The sequence below is a fragment of the Pleurodeles waltl genome, chromosome 6 (genome assembly GCF_031143425.1).
Source record: "Pleurodeles waltl isolate 20211129_DDA chromosome 6, aPleWal1.hap1.20221129, whole genome shotgun sequence".
NCBI classification, from domain to species: Eukaryota; Metazoa; Chordata; class Amphibia; order Caudata; family Salamandridae; genus Pleurodeles; species Pleurodeles waltl.
Window position 1 is genome coordinate 1,060,325,421 of NC_090445.1, and position 13,118 is coordinate 1,060,338,538.

Here is a 13,118-nt window from a genome sequence, read left to right on the forward strand (position 1 = left end):
GTCGATGTTCGCTCATTGCATAAGTGAGCTGCAGGCACTTTCAGTCCAGCAAACTTGAACAACAATTTTGCCAGACAAACTGGTGCTGCAAACTCGACCTGCATTCCTGCTGCAAATAGTGACCCCTTTTCATGTCAAACAGACGATCACCCCTTGAAACAGGAGGCGAGACTCCATTATTTAGACCCCACTGTTTATCTATTTTGATCGTACCATAGACTGTCAGGTGGATGATCAGCTCTTTGTGGGCTTCTTGGAAGCAAAGAAAGGCAACGCAGTGCAGAAAAGAACCAACTTTAGATGGATAGTTCTCTACATTAAAATCTGCTGCAGGCTAGCTAAGAAGCTGCTACCCGAAGGATTAAGGGTCTATTTCACTCAGGCTAAGGCTGCTACTTCTGTGATATCCTGCAATCTGTCAGATTGCTACATGTGCATAAATGCGCTTGTCCAAGAAGCACTATTGTCTTACATCCAGGTCCGTCAGGTTGGGCTTATGCCATACCAGTCCTGCAGAACATTTTAATCTGAGTCACTCCACAGACCCACCTGGAGTGGTACTGCTTTGATATTTATTCACAAGGTGAGGAATTTGCAGTTAGAAGTATCCAACAGACTAGGTTACTTATCTTTGGTAACACTCTTTCTAGTGGCTACTTTAAGTGCAGATTCCTCGACTCCGACTCTCCCCCTGCAGAGTCCCCCCACCTGTTCTTCTCCTTCTATGGAACAGACTCTTTCCCATCTAAAATGGTCCCACTATAGAGATATATACATTTGTCTAATCAATTTATTGTTGGACCCTGCGTATGATGGTGTGGACAAGTTGGAGAAAGGAACTGACGTTAGTGTGCATGAGTGGCGCTTCTCTGTGGTTCAGTTCATCACTTCCGGAGGGGAACAACATTGATGTGGTGCTTCACAACACCACCTACTGGTGTGCAGCAGTCATGCTTTTGAGTTTTATGCATCCAAACTGATGCCTGGAGAATATTCATAAGATGAAGAATCTACAGTTAGATAGAGTATCGAACCAGAAAGAGTGTTACTGGAGGTAAGGAATTTGTTATTTTGGGCTAGGTAAAGAGACATATAGGAAGGAAAAAGATTATCATTTGCACCAGGAAACAAATAGTGTGACTTTTAGTCTTGTTCCATTACTGTATGTCTATTACTGTTATTATGTTTGTGCTTTTCTGCTCTATGATAAAAATTTGTTAATTTAAGAAGTACATCTTCAGTTAAAGTGCCTGGACCTCATCAGTGATAGTATATTTTAACTTTATTCTGCAATACAGTTTGATCACTATGCTGTCAGTTTGCTATCAGTTATCAAGTATACTTCCATCTACGTTTAATCTGCTTGTGTATATAAAGAATTCACACTCTTCCTGATTCCCCAAGTAGTAACATATATTGATAATACGTTGGTCAGCATGTGATACTAATGCTTTCAATTTTGTTTTCCTTTGTAGTTTGTATGCCAGAAGAAGGATTTAAAGGTTGGTCTTTTTCCTTTTTCCTTTACTTTGCTTTGTTCGAGGACTGGCCCTATTACAATTTTTTAACATTTCTCTTCTCAGGGTTGAGAGAATGGATGTCTATTAATGTGGACACCACAATTAACTTCCTATGTTTTCATTGCTGTATTAAAGAAGCAGCAACTGATCATTGTGAAGTAAATGTGGTAGACTGTATGCTTTGCTTCATTCCTGAATTTCATGGAAATGCAAAATATTGTTTCCCTACTAACATTGAAGCCTGTATCTCTCTAGTCGCTCACACATTACTGTGCAGCCGAAACGGACTCCTCAGAATCCAGCTATATGACCTCCATGTTCTGAATTCTATTATCAAGCATGATCACCTCAAAATGCAGGCAAGCAAGTAAATTGTGCAGCATGACACACTTTCTATAGACGTTTTCTGACTGTTGGGTGCTTTCCATTGCCATTACTGACTCGTCTCTCATCCTATGACTTCATGGGTGAAGATCCACCTCCTCAGTAAATCCACCCTCTTCAGAAGCAAATTGCAATCTGAAATTTCTTACATTTTCCCTTTAACCCTTGCAAAGACTGCACTCTGTATGTGGGCTGTAAATGGTTGATTAACCAGCAACTCCAACTGTTTCTTTTTGTTTGTGCCCATCCACAGGACAAGCACCCTTGATGTCCAGCAGATTTGATACTCTACTGTATGTGATGGGAGTCTGGGTCTGTCTTCCATTGATGCCCAAGCTAACTTATCCACTCCCCTCTTCCTTCACTTGGAGTAGAACTAGGAACTTTGTTGAATGTGTCACAACCCTTAGCTATGGATGTTGATTTCATTCCTCCCTGATTCCCTGGCATAGGCGATTTAAGACTGGAGCATTGTTAATGATGGTACCCTGCTTTTGAGCCAAATGTCCATATTTCTTTCCAAGTCTCTGAACAAAGAGTGGGAATGTGGCAAAGAGGGAAACACTTCTTAAGGGGAGAAATTTGCTACTTCTACTTCACAAATGATATCCAAACTATTTATTGTATTCCAGAAAATGATTCCCAAGGAACATGAGGACAGAATGCAAGGGCTGGCACATAATCCAGAGCAGGGAATATCGACTGCTGTCTGCTTAGGGGAGTACCCTCGCAACTCCATTCAAGAAGGCAAAAGCAATCTGTAGTTTATGGAAGTTGGTAACCTGGAACCCCCTTTCCACACACACATACTCTTATTCTTCCACCCTCCCACCCCCTTAGAACGTACATCCTGAGGATACCAGTGGCTCATGGGAAGAGTATGTATCACCCCCCCTCCTCCCTCCAAGTACATCCCCATCAATTCAGTAGAAGTTTTTTATCATAATGGGCACGTTATGTTCTGAATACAGTGGAATAGCTTTGGCTTTGATTGTGAACCAGAAAAAATGTTCCTGGCCCTGCTACTTCACAACATGTTTGTAAAAGTCAACGTCCTCTTCAGAACTGTGGAGTCCATTCAGGATCTTCATTTTTGTGAGACAAGTGTAAAGGGCTTGCTTCTACTCCCATTTGCCTGTGCTCAATTGTTAATGGTGTGGTGGATCTATGTGTATCTAGCAAATCTTAATTTGGAATACTGATACAATAGCTCAGGATTGTGTATAATTCACAGGTTTGATTCTGAGAGGACTGATCATTGGGTTCACTCATTAGCAGCAGGAATCTAGGTACTTGTCACAAGATGAGCCTTGTGGCTTAGGTACTCTCTGTCAAGACCTGCATGTGATGATGTACAGGTTTCAAGATTGAATTCTTGCAAAACCAGCTTAAGCTGTTACACTTTTGAGTGTAATAAAATAAGCATAAATGAGTTGTGATAATTGACATGCATTTGTAAGCACCAATAAACAACTTTGTTTGCTTCATGCATGTTTTTCTTAGCATTATTGATCACCTATAAGTATTGTTTTGCTGTTTTACCCTGTCACCAAAAGGTTCCTGGCTCTGAATGTTAAGTGCATTGTCAAAGCAGAATCCACCATTAACAGAAAAGAAAGGTTATCTGATAGAGACTTCTAGCTGCAGATTCCTTCCCTATGAATTCCCTGGGGTCGGCTTCGAATTAGGAATGTTTTTGCTGAGCATTACCCTGCGCGCACCGTCGGGTGGTGTCGTTCGGATCCACGTGCGTCGTCCGGCTCCGCGTGGCTTCGTCAGCATCGTTGGAGCCATCTGTGACATCACTGTCGCCTATAAAGGCACCACCCCGGCATGCGTACGTAAGTTCTTTTCTTTCCGCGCAGGTCCGGGATCGAGCTATCCTTTGCCCTTTTTGGCAAGCCTTTTTTCGACCCTTTTGTTGAATAATTTTTTCGTCTGTGCAAGGAGATGTCATCCAAGAAGATGGGGTTCAAGCCATGTGGCGCCTGCCATTGCGCCATGTCGGTGACGGACCCCCACCAGGTATGTCTCTGGTGCCTCGACAGGGACCCCGGGCCATTGCCCAGAAGGCTTTGAGAGAGCGGTCTTTAAAGCTCATGGCACCCTGGCAGTCGACTTCGGTCGGTGCGACTCCTCGGCGGTCACTGTCCCGCTCAAGGAGGAGGTCGCGGGACCGCTCCAGGAGCCCCAAGTCCTCTTCTACCCACTCAAGGCCTTCAGGGAAGAGGCACAAGAAGAAGAAGTCCAAGCGGACCTTGACTTCGCCACGCCCGTCTGCAGACTAGGCATCATGGGAACGTTGATGTTATGAACATGGCTCCGCGGAGCCGTTGCCAGGGCCGACTTAGCATCTCCCCCCTTATCCAGGAGCCAGAGCGACCCCGCTCAAATTAAAGACTTCTACGAAGCCTTGCACCTTGTTTTTGGGTGGGCTACCTCTGCAGGTGGTTCCTCGGACCCCGCAGGGACAGCAGGGGCCCCATCGGATTCAACACCGGCAGCTTCGGCCTCAGTGCTGTTGGGGACCCCAGGATCCGATGTCGGATCCGGACCGGCGCCAGTTTCACCTTTGTGGAGAGAAAGCAGACTTGGCGCTTGAGCAGTTCAAGGACTCTTGAGCCGCTGCCAGATCCTTGGGTCTCTCAGCACCCGTTCGCCCTTTTCCAGGCTTGGGGAGGGGCATGGTACCCCACCAACCACAGGTCAGCCACCGTCCTCCAGCTTCACAGCATCCAGTGCAAGGACGAGGTTATGGTACCTTCAGACCCAGATGGTCTAGCCAGAGGTCGGCCACCACTCAGCCACCCTCTTCCGCAACACCCAAGACCTCCTAGTGTGGTTCTGCAATACCATGCTCGTCCAGTTGGAGGGAGGATTTGATTTCATCTCCCTCACTGGCAGTCCAAAACATCAGACAAATGGGTCTTGCAGATCATACAGAAGGGCTATTCCCTCCCCTTCCAGTCTTTCCCTCCCTCTATCCCTCCTTTGAAAAAACGGCTGATAGAGGATCATTTATTCTTGCTCCGTGAGGAAGTTATGACTCTTTTGGGCAGGGGAGCCATAGAAAGGGTCCAGATGTCAGAAGTAGGCATTGGTTGTTATTCAAGCTACTTTCTGATTCCAAAGAAAAACATGGGTCTTCACTCTATCTTGCATTTAAGGGACGTCAATCTCTTCCTCAGAAAGGAGAAATTCAAGATGCTCACTTTTGCGCAGGTCTTGTCTGCCCTAGACCAAGGAGACTAGATGGTAGCATTGGATTTGCAGGATGCGTATTTTCACATCCCATCCTGCCCGCCCACAGGCGTTACTTGCGGTTCAGGGTGGGCCACGAGCACTTTCAGTTTACCGTGCTCTCCTTCGGTCTTACCAGTGCCCCTCGGGTGTTCTCCAAGGTGATGGCGGTGTTGGCAGCTCATCTATGCAGGTTAGGGATTTCAGTTTTCCCCCTACCTCAACGACTGGCTGTTGAAGGCTCCTATGCCCCAGGCTCTCGTCACCCACCTTCAGACTACGGCAGACCTCCTGCATTTGCTGGGGTTCACTATAAACGTGCCAAAGCCACACCTGACTACCTCTCAGAAGCTCCATTTCATCAGAGCTGTTCTGGATACAGTGCAGTTTCGGGTTTATCCTCCTGAGCAGTGAGTCCAGGATATTCAGGTTATGATACCGATGTTTCGGCCTCTGTCATGGATTTTGGTAAGACAGACTCTGAGGCTGTTGGGACTCATGGCTTCATGCATCCTGTTAGTCAAACATGCCAGATGGCATATGAGGGCTCTGCAGTGGGACCTGAAGTTCCAGTGGGCGCAGCATTAGGGAAATCTTACTGTCTCGGTTCGGATCTCGGAGGGAACTGCAAAAGACCTGCAGTGGTGGTCAGTGAACTGCGATTGGTTCAGAGGCAGAATCCTCTCCCTTCCCCAGGCAAATCTCACAGTAGTGATAGATGCGTCACTTCTGGGATGGGCTGGCCATCTGGGAGAGTGGAAATCAGAGAGCTCTGGTCTTCAGCGGAATCAGGACTAGATATCAACTTGCTGGAGCTCCGGGTGATCCGACTGGTATTGAAAGCATTTCTTCTTGTTGTGAAAGGGGAAGATAGCGCAGGTGTTCACAGACAACACCACCACAATGTGGTACTGCAACAAACAGGGCAGTTTGGGGTCAGGGACCCTTTTTCAAGAGGCTTTGCGTCTCTGGACATAGTTGGAAAAGCAGGGCATAACCCTGGTGGTTCAGCACCTGGCAGGTTCTTTGAACCCCAGAGCAGACAAATTCAGCCGTCAATGCCTAGCGGATCACGAATGATATCCCCATCCAGAGGTGGCGCAAAGACTCTTTCAGCAGTGGGGAGAGCCTTGGTTAGATCTGTTCGCCTCCACTTAGAATGCGCAATGTCAGCGGTATTGCTCTTTGGAGTTTCCAAGGCGGCAATCGCTTGGCAACGCTTTTCGCCGCAAGTGGAGTTCAGGCCTCCTCTACGCTTTTCCTCCCATACCACTTCTGCCCAGAGTTCTCAAGAAGATCAAGAACGACCAGGCCCAAGTCAACCTAGTGGCTCTGGATTGGGCACGGAGAGTCTGGTATCCCGAGTTACTCAAAATGAGCATCAGTCCTCCGATCAGGGTGCCCCTTCGGGAGGATCTTCTGTCTCAGCATCAGCGGAGGGGTTCTCCACCCGAACCTGTCAGCTCTGTGCCTTCATGCGTGGAGATTGCGCGACGGCAGTTGATGGCTTTTGACCTTATTCCTGAAGTCTGTAAAGTTATTTTGGCAGCCTGAGGTCCCTCCACTAAAACGGTACACGCCTGCCGTTGGAAACGCTTTGTATATTATTGTACAGAAACGTCAATTCATCCTCTTTCTGCTTCTCTTTCTGATATTTTTCTCTTCATTCATTCCCTTGCCTAGCAGGGTTCTGCCTTGGGTACTCTCATGGCTATCTTTCTGCCTTATTGGCATTTCGTTGGCTGCCTGATCAACCTTCTCTGTTTAAATCCCCCATTGTACATAGATTCCTCAAAGGGCTTGTACTTATGTTTCCCTCTACGCCTTTTGTTATGCCCCAGTGTGGTTTAAATCTAGTCCTCACATTTCTGATGTGTACTCCCTTCGAGCCTTTGCACAACTGTCCCCTTCGGCTGCTCACCATCAAGACAGCCTTCTTAGTGGCAATAACATCTGCCAGGAGGGTGAGTGAGATGCAAGCTTTGTCATCAAAGCCACTGTATCTCAGTATCAATCCAGACAAGGTGGTTCTCAGAACTCGTGTCGCTTTCCTCCCCAAGGTGTTGACCTCGTTTCATCTGGGTTAGAACATCAAACACCTTATTTGCTCCACCGCATCCCTCTAAGGAAGAGGAGCGATTCCACCGACTGGACCCAAAAAGAGCATTGTCGTTCTACCTTGACCGCACAGAAGAGTTCCGGGTGGATGACCAACTCTTTGTGGGGTACGTTGGAGCAAAGAATTGGACAGTGCAGAAGCGAACCATTCCGCACTGGATCATTCTCTGCATCAAGATCTGCTACGCATTGGCCAAGAAGCAGCCTTCGGCGGGCTAATTTTGCTAGGGGCAAAGCTGCTACCACTGCGTAAGCCCAAGGCGTTCCAGTCCTCGAGATTTGTCATGCAGCATTGTGGGCATCTTTGCACACGTTTACAAAGCATTACTGCCCGGACAGTCTGGTACGAAGAGATGGGCACTTTGCCCATTCAGTCCTACAGGACTTTTTACTGTAAGGAGAAATATCCCTGGCTCACCGCCAGGAGGATATGGCTTGCGTATCTATTCAAAGGTAAGAAATCTGCAGCTAAAAATCTCAGCAGATGTACAAGTTACTTACCTTCAGTAACGCATTACCTACTAGAGACTCTATCTAGATGCAGATTCCTAACACCCACCCATGCCTCCGCACTCTGTGGATAGGTTTAGTAGGGTTAGGGTTTATCCCTTTTAGGGCCCTAGTTTTGCACAGACAAAATGTTGATTCTATTCATGAGTGCGCTTCTGGGGTGAAGTGTTGTGGATAAAAGAACTGACGTACGCGCGCCGAGGTGGTGCCTTTATAGGCAACCGTGACGTCACAGATGGCTTCAACAACACTGACGAAGCCACACGGAGCTGGACGACGCACACAGATCCGAACAACATCTTCTGACGGCGCGTGCAGGATATTGCTCATTAAATTAGATTCCAGATTCGAAGCTGACGCCAGGGAATTCAAAGGGAAGGATTCTGCAGCTAGATAGCATCTCTACCAGAAAATGCGTTACCGTAGGTAAGTAACTTGTTCTTCAGCGCCTTTCTTGAAGGTAAAGTGGTAAGAGCAGAACAGAGGTTCTTGTTCCAAAAAAAACAAAAAGGGTCAAATATGGTAAAAGGTCTTTTCAATATCTAGAAATCTGAAGAATTATGAAGATCAAAGAATTCTCTATGGAATCTCTGAGCACAGTTGGAAATGGAAACTGGAGTCTTACTAGGGAGAAAACGTTGAACTACAGAGAGTTTTAAAAATAATTTGTTGTTGAATTGGGAGCAATGTAGAGGTTTCCAAATTGAGGTTGTGCGACTTAAACTAGGGGCTCCTACAACAAGTCTAGCTTCTTGATTTTGAAAAGCTTTAAGACTGTAAAGAAGGGATGATTTTATGTTCAGATAAGGACTGTTAGAATAATCCAGTATAGATCCTGTAATTGCTGATATTGTCATGTGTCTGCTCTCCAATGTTATATAGGTCTGAATCAGGGGGAGTTGGTGAAAATTAAAAGTGCAGCAAGATGCAGTAGGTGATATTTGGCAGTCTAATTGCAACACAAAGTCAAGTTGGAAGGGGTGGAATGAGATCAAATGTAGTAGGCCAAAATGAAGGTTGTCACATTGGTGGATCTGAGCCAGAGATGAGAATTTCAATTTTTCCATATTGAGTTTGAGCCAGTGCTGGCTTATCTAGTGATGAATGGCAAGGAGGTATTTCTGAGGGAGGAGGCATCCTTGGGGTTGGAGATTAGTTTGAATCATAACTGTCTGTTATCCACATAGTTGTAAAGATTCAAACAAGAAAATTGAACAATGGCTACTAGAGGTATGGTGAGAGAAGAGCTCTCCGGAACACAGCAAGAAAAAAGCCATTGTTTGATAAGATAGAAGTACTAACTTCTGACAGAGATATTTAAGTGCAGGTTTCTCACCTTGTGAATTTCCTCAGATGCCAGACTGGATCCAGAATATTTTCACAGGAACTCCCTCGTGCACAATGAGGCACTTTGTTATGTCTGTCCTGCCTCGGATGTGATGATGGGCCTCTATATCTGCGCCATTTCTTTCTGTGCCTTTCGCTGCAGATCCGGAGCTGCTTGCTCAACAAGGTGATGGTGCTGGTTGCTGACTATCTCCAAAGGTTGGGCATATCCGCCTTCCCATACCTCAATGATGTCTATGGAAGTGACTGAATATTTAGAGCATCACCCTGAGCACCTAGCATCTGGCAGAATCTTTAAACACCGGGGTGAACAAACTCAGGAATGGCAGTTACATCTGGAGGTGGAAAAGGGTGTCTTCCAATAATGCAAGAACCCTGGTTTGATTTATTTGGTACTTTAGAAAATGTGCAGTGTCCAAGCTTTCCAATGCTGGAGTTTCCAAGACGCTTCTCCCTCGGAAAATTCTTCAGCCTGGACTAGGGCTTTGAACTCCTGTTCCCCTTTCCATCCCTACCTCTCCAGCCCAGATTATTGAAAAAGATCAAGAAGGACTAAGCCCAAGTCATCCTAGTGCCTCTGTACTGGGCGAGGAAACTGTGGTACCCAGAACTACTGACCATGACCATATGTCTTTGATTCGGCTGCCAATCTGGAAAAGACCTGTCGCTGCAGCAGGTCCAGTTCCCGCACCCAAGTCTGCACAACCTGCACCTCCATGAGTGGAGATTGACCAGCGACATTTGATGACTTAAGATCTTTCTCCCGAAGTGGTTAGTGTCATCAGGCAGCCAAGGGCACTTCAACCAAAACTGCATGTGCAGGACTCTGGAAGAAGTTTGTTTGATGTTATTCCATTTACAACCAGCCTTTTTAATCAGGTTTTCTGACATTTTAAAGTGTTGCTGTCTGTCTCTCTTGCCCAGCAAGGCCTTGCTGTGGTGACAGTTAAGGGTTGTCTTTCAGACTTCCTGCAGTTGCCCAATCAGTCATTCCCTTTCAGATCACTGAATGTGAAACTCTTATTGAGGGGTAAATGCACATATTCCTGCCAACACCTTTTGTGATCCACAGTGGTACCTTAATTTGGTTCTCACCTACCTGATGTGTACACCTTTTGAACCGATGCACACCTTCTGAGACTTTGTTCCCCATCACTATCCTCGGCTTGACGAGTGAGTGAACTCATGCAACCTTACACATTTTTCTTTCCAGACAAATGGGTCCTCTGGTAAAAAGCATTTTTTTGCCAGAAGTAGTCAGGCTCTTCCACATAGAGCAATCCATTACTTTGCCATCTGTCTACGCACTGCCTCATCCATCCAAGGAAGAGGAGCGCCTCCACCTCCTTGATCCTAAGAGGGCCATCCGTTTTTACATCAATCAGACCAGAGGCCATAGATTAGATAATCGATTACTTCAGACAAGTGCGTCCTCCAAATTGTTCATCTCGGCTACGTCCTCCCATTTCTCTCTATCCGCCACACCTTCCATCACCATGAGAGCACCTGACCGACCATCTTGCAGCAAGGACTGCAGGCCCTTTAAGCCAAAGTAACAATAGAGAGGATCCCAGCCTCCGAAGTAAGAACCGGATGTTCCTTTCATTACTTCGTTGTGCCAAAGAAGGACAAAGGCCTTCATCCTATCTTAGATCTGCAGATCTTTATTTCAATATCCCTCTCCTGCTGGCCCTCAGGAGCAGCTGGTGGTAGTGGTTGCAGCACACTTTCAGAGGTTGCAGGTACTAGTCTTCACCTACCTTGATGACTGGCTTTCCAAGGTGGGATCACCCCGGCAGTCCTCAGCCACCACCAGACAACAGCAAACTTCCTAACTTCGTTCTCTAGCAACATGCCAAAGTCACACCTGACTCCTTCACAATGTTTCTGTTCATCAGAGCCATCCTGGATAAGATGCAGTCTTGTGCTTCTCCATTGGCACTCCCACCGCACCCACCTTCCCCCTCCCCAGAGCAGAAAGTCCAGGACTTTCAGCTGATGTTTCAGTTTTGGTCCTGGATCTCAGTGCAGATGGCTTTGAGGACCTCAAATACCAGTATCAGGGGGTTTTGGTGGATCATATCCATATTTTGGAGGCGACTGCAAAGGATCTGCAGAGGTGGCTACTGGACAGCAGTTGAATCTGTGGCAAGCCCCTCTCCTCACCCCACCCAGAGCTGTTGGTGGTCACAGATGCTTCATTACTTGGTTGGGGAAACCATCTAGAACGGGTGGAGAACAGAGGCCTCTGCTCTGGTCTCTGTCCGAGAGACAGCTTCACATCAATCAGTTGGATTTGAGGGTGATTTGCTGACTGTTGAAGGTCTTCCCACCTTCCATCAGAAAACAGCTGGTCACACACAACACCACCTCCATGTGGTACAATAACAGACAGGGCAGCGTGGATTCTTGGACCATGTATCAGGAAACTCTGCACCTCTGGAAGTGTTTGAAACGCCAAAATAATTTCTCTGGTGGTAAATCACTTAGCATGATCTTTAAAGTCGGGGGCAAATTAACTCAACCGGAGGTGCTTAGCAGATAACTAATAAGTATACAAACAGTGGCACTAAGCAGGGGAACAAGCCCAGGTCTCCCCTTAAAGTGGAGGGTGCATGGCAGAGGCTGAATAAGCTTCCTGTAACAGCTGCAGAATGGACTAGGATTCCTGGACGGGTGCCAGAGGTCTCTGCCAATGCGCGCTTTAAACTCACTCAATACAACATAGTTCACATTACACACCTTTCACCCAAACATCTACACTTAATATACCCTACTAGAAACACAGAGGGCCAACGCTGCAGATATACACTGGCAGACTTCCTCCATATGGTATGGAACTGTCCTTTCATTGTAGGCTTCTGGGACACGATCTTGGGACACTAAATAGGGACACCGAATGACTGCAACCCCGGGAACTGAAACAATACCTGCTAAAGTTGTTCCCAGAAACAAAAATTAGGATGCCAAGCCAGAAATTCACACTTCTTGTTTCAACCCTGGCCAAAAGACAGATACCCATTAGATTGCTTAGCCCAACACCCCCCTTTGACGACTGACTGGTTATGCAATATGACAGAGTGGACTTCTGCGGAAGAGGCTCACATGAAAAGAGTCAGACAGGATGCTAAACTAGCAGATGATCTGCTGGCATGGGGGGCCATGATTCATGACCATACTGGTGGCAAACACACTGGCCCTGTGGCAGCAACAGGTAACAGAAATGGGGACTCCATATAAGCATTGTGTTGCTGACCTCAAGGGGGAGAGAGGGACGACCCAGTCAAGTTGTCATGCATTGGTATCAGTACCTGAACTCACGCAGTCTTGACAAACCGCTGCGGATACTATTTGATATTGGAGTTATTTAAATGATGACATACACAATGAGCCAAGCCCCGGGAAGGGGTGGGGGGAGGCGTTCTCATTGCTACATTGTTGGTTAACATTTTATGATCTGTTTCATGTGGTTTATGCAATGTTTTGAATTCCACAGGTTACTTGCTGAGGGTGTGCTTATCGGTAATGTTTCCTAAGATGTGGAATTGTATGATGTTGAAATGCTAATAATCACATTAAAAAATATACAGTAATGGATAGAATGCTTTAAATACTCTCAGCCACTGGTATCTCTCAGGCTGCATTCCAATTCATCGTTATTTTGCACACCATGCCACCTCAGTGTGAATTCAGTATATGCAAGTCAGTCTTGACACTGCTCTAATAGGAAACATTCCAACCCAAACTGTCAAGTCAGGTCCTCCCTGACCTGGAACGCAAGCAACTCAGGACCGGTATCTCCATAGCAATAGGCTTATCAGCTAGGTCCAGCATGCTTCCAGTGACATATGCACAGCATCCACGTCTGGGCAAACCTGTCCTATTTATGGTGACACAGTAAGTACACAAAACACTGTTGGATGGAATTCTGGAAATAATCTCAGCCACTGGTAATCACTTGGGCCGCATCACAAATAGCAGCTACACCCAGAGGTGGCA

General features: G+C 46.5%; 1 protein-coding gene across 2 annotated transcripts in view; it reads left to right on the forward strand.

The window, feature by feature from the left end:
• The window catches only part of USP48 (ubiquitin specific peptidase 48), a 774,242-nt gene that overhangs the window by 745,069 nt on the left and 16,055 nt on the right, over positions 1-13,118 (forward strand). For both annotated transcript variants that reach the window (XM_069240019.1, XM_069240020.1), the window contains exon 26: positions 1,476-1,502. In XM_069240019.1, the coding sequence (XP_069096120.1) occupies positions 1,476-1,502 (27 nt within the window). The remainder of the gene's footprint in view (positions 1-1,475; positions 1,503-13,118) is intronic.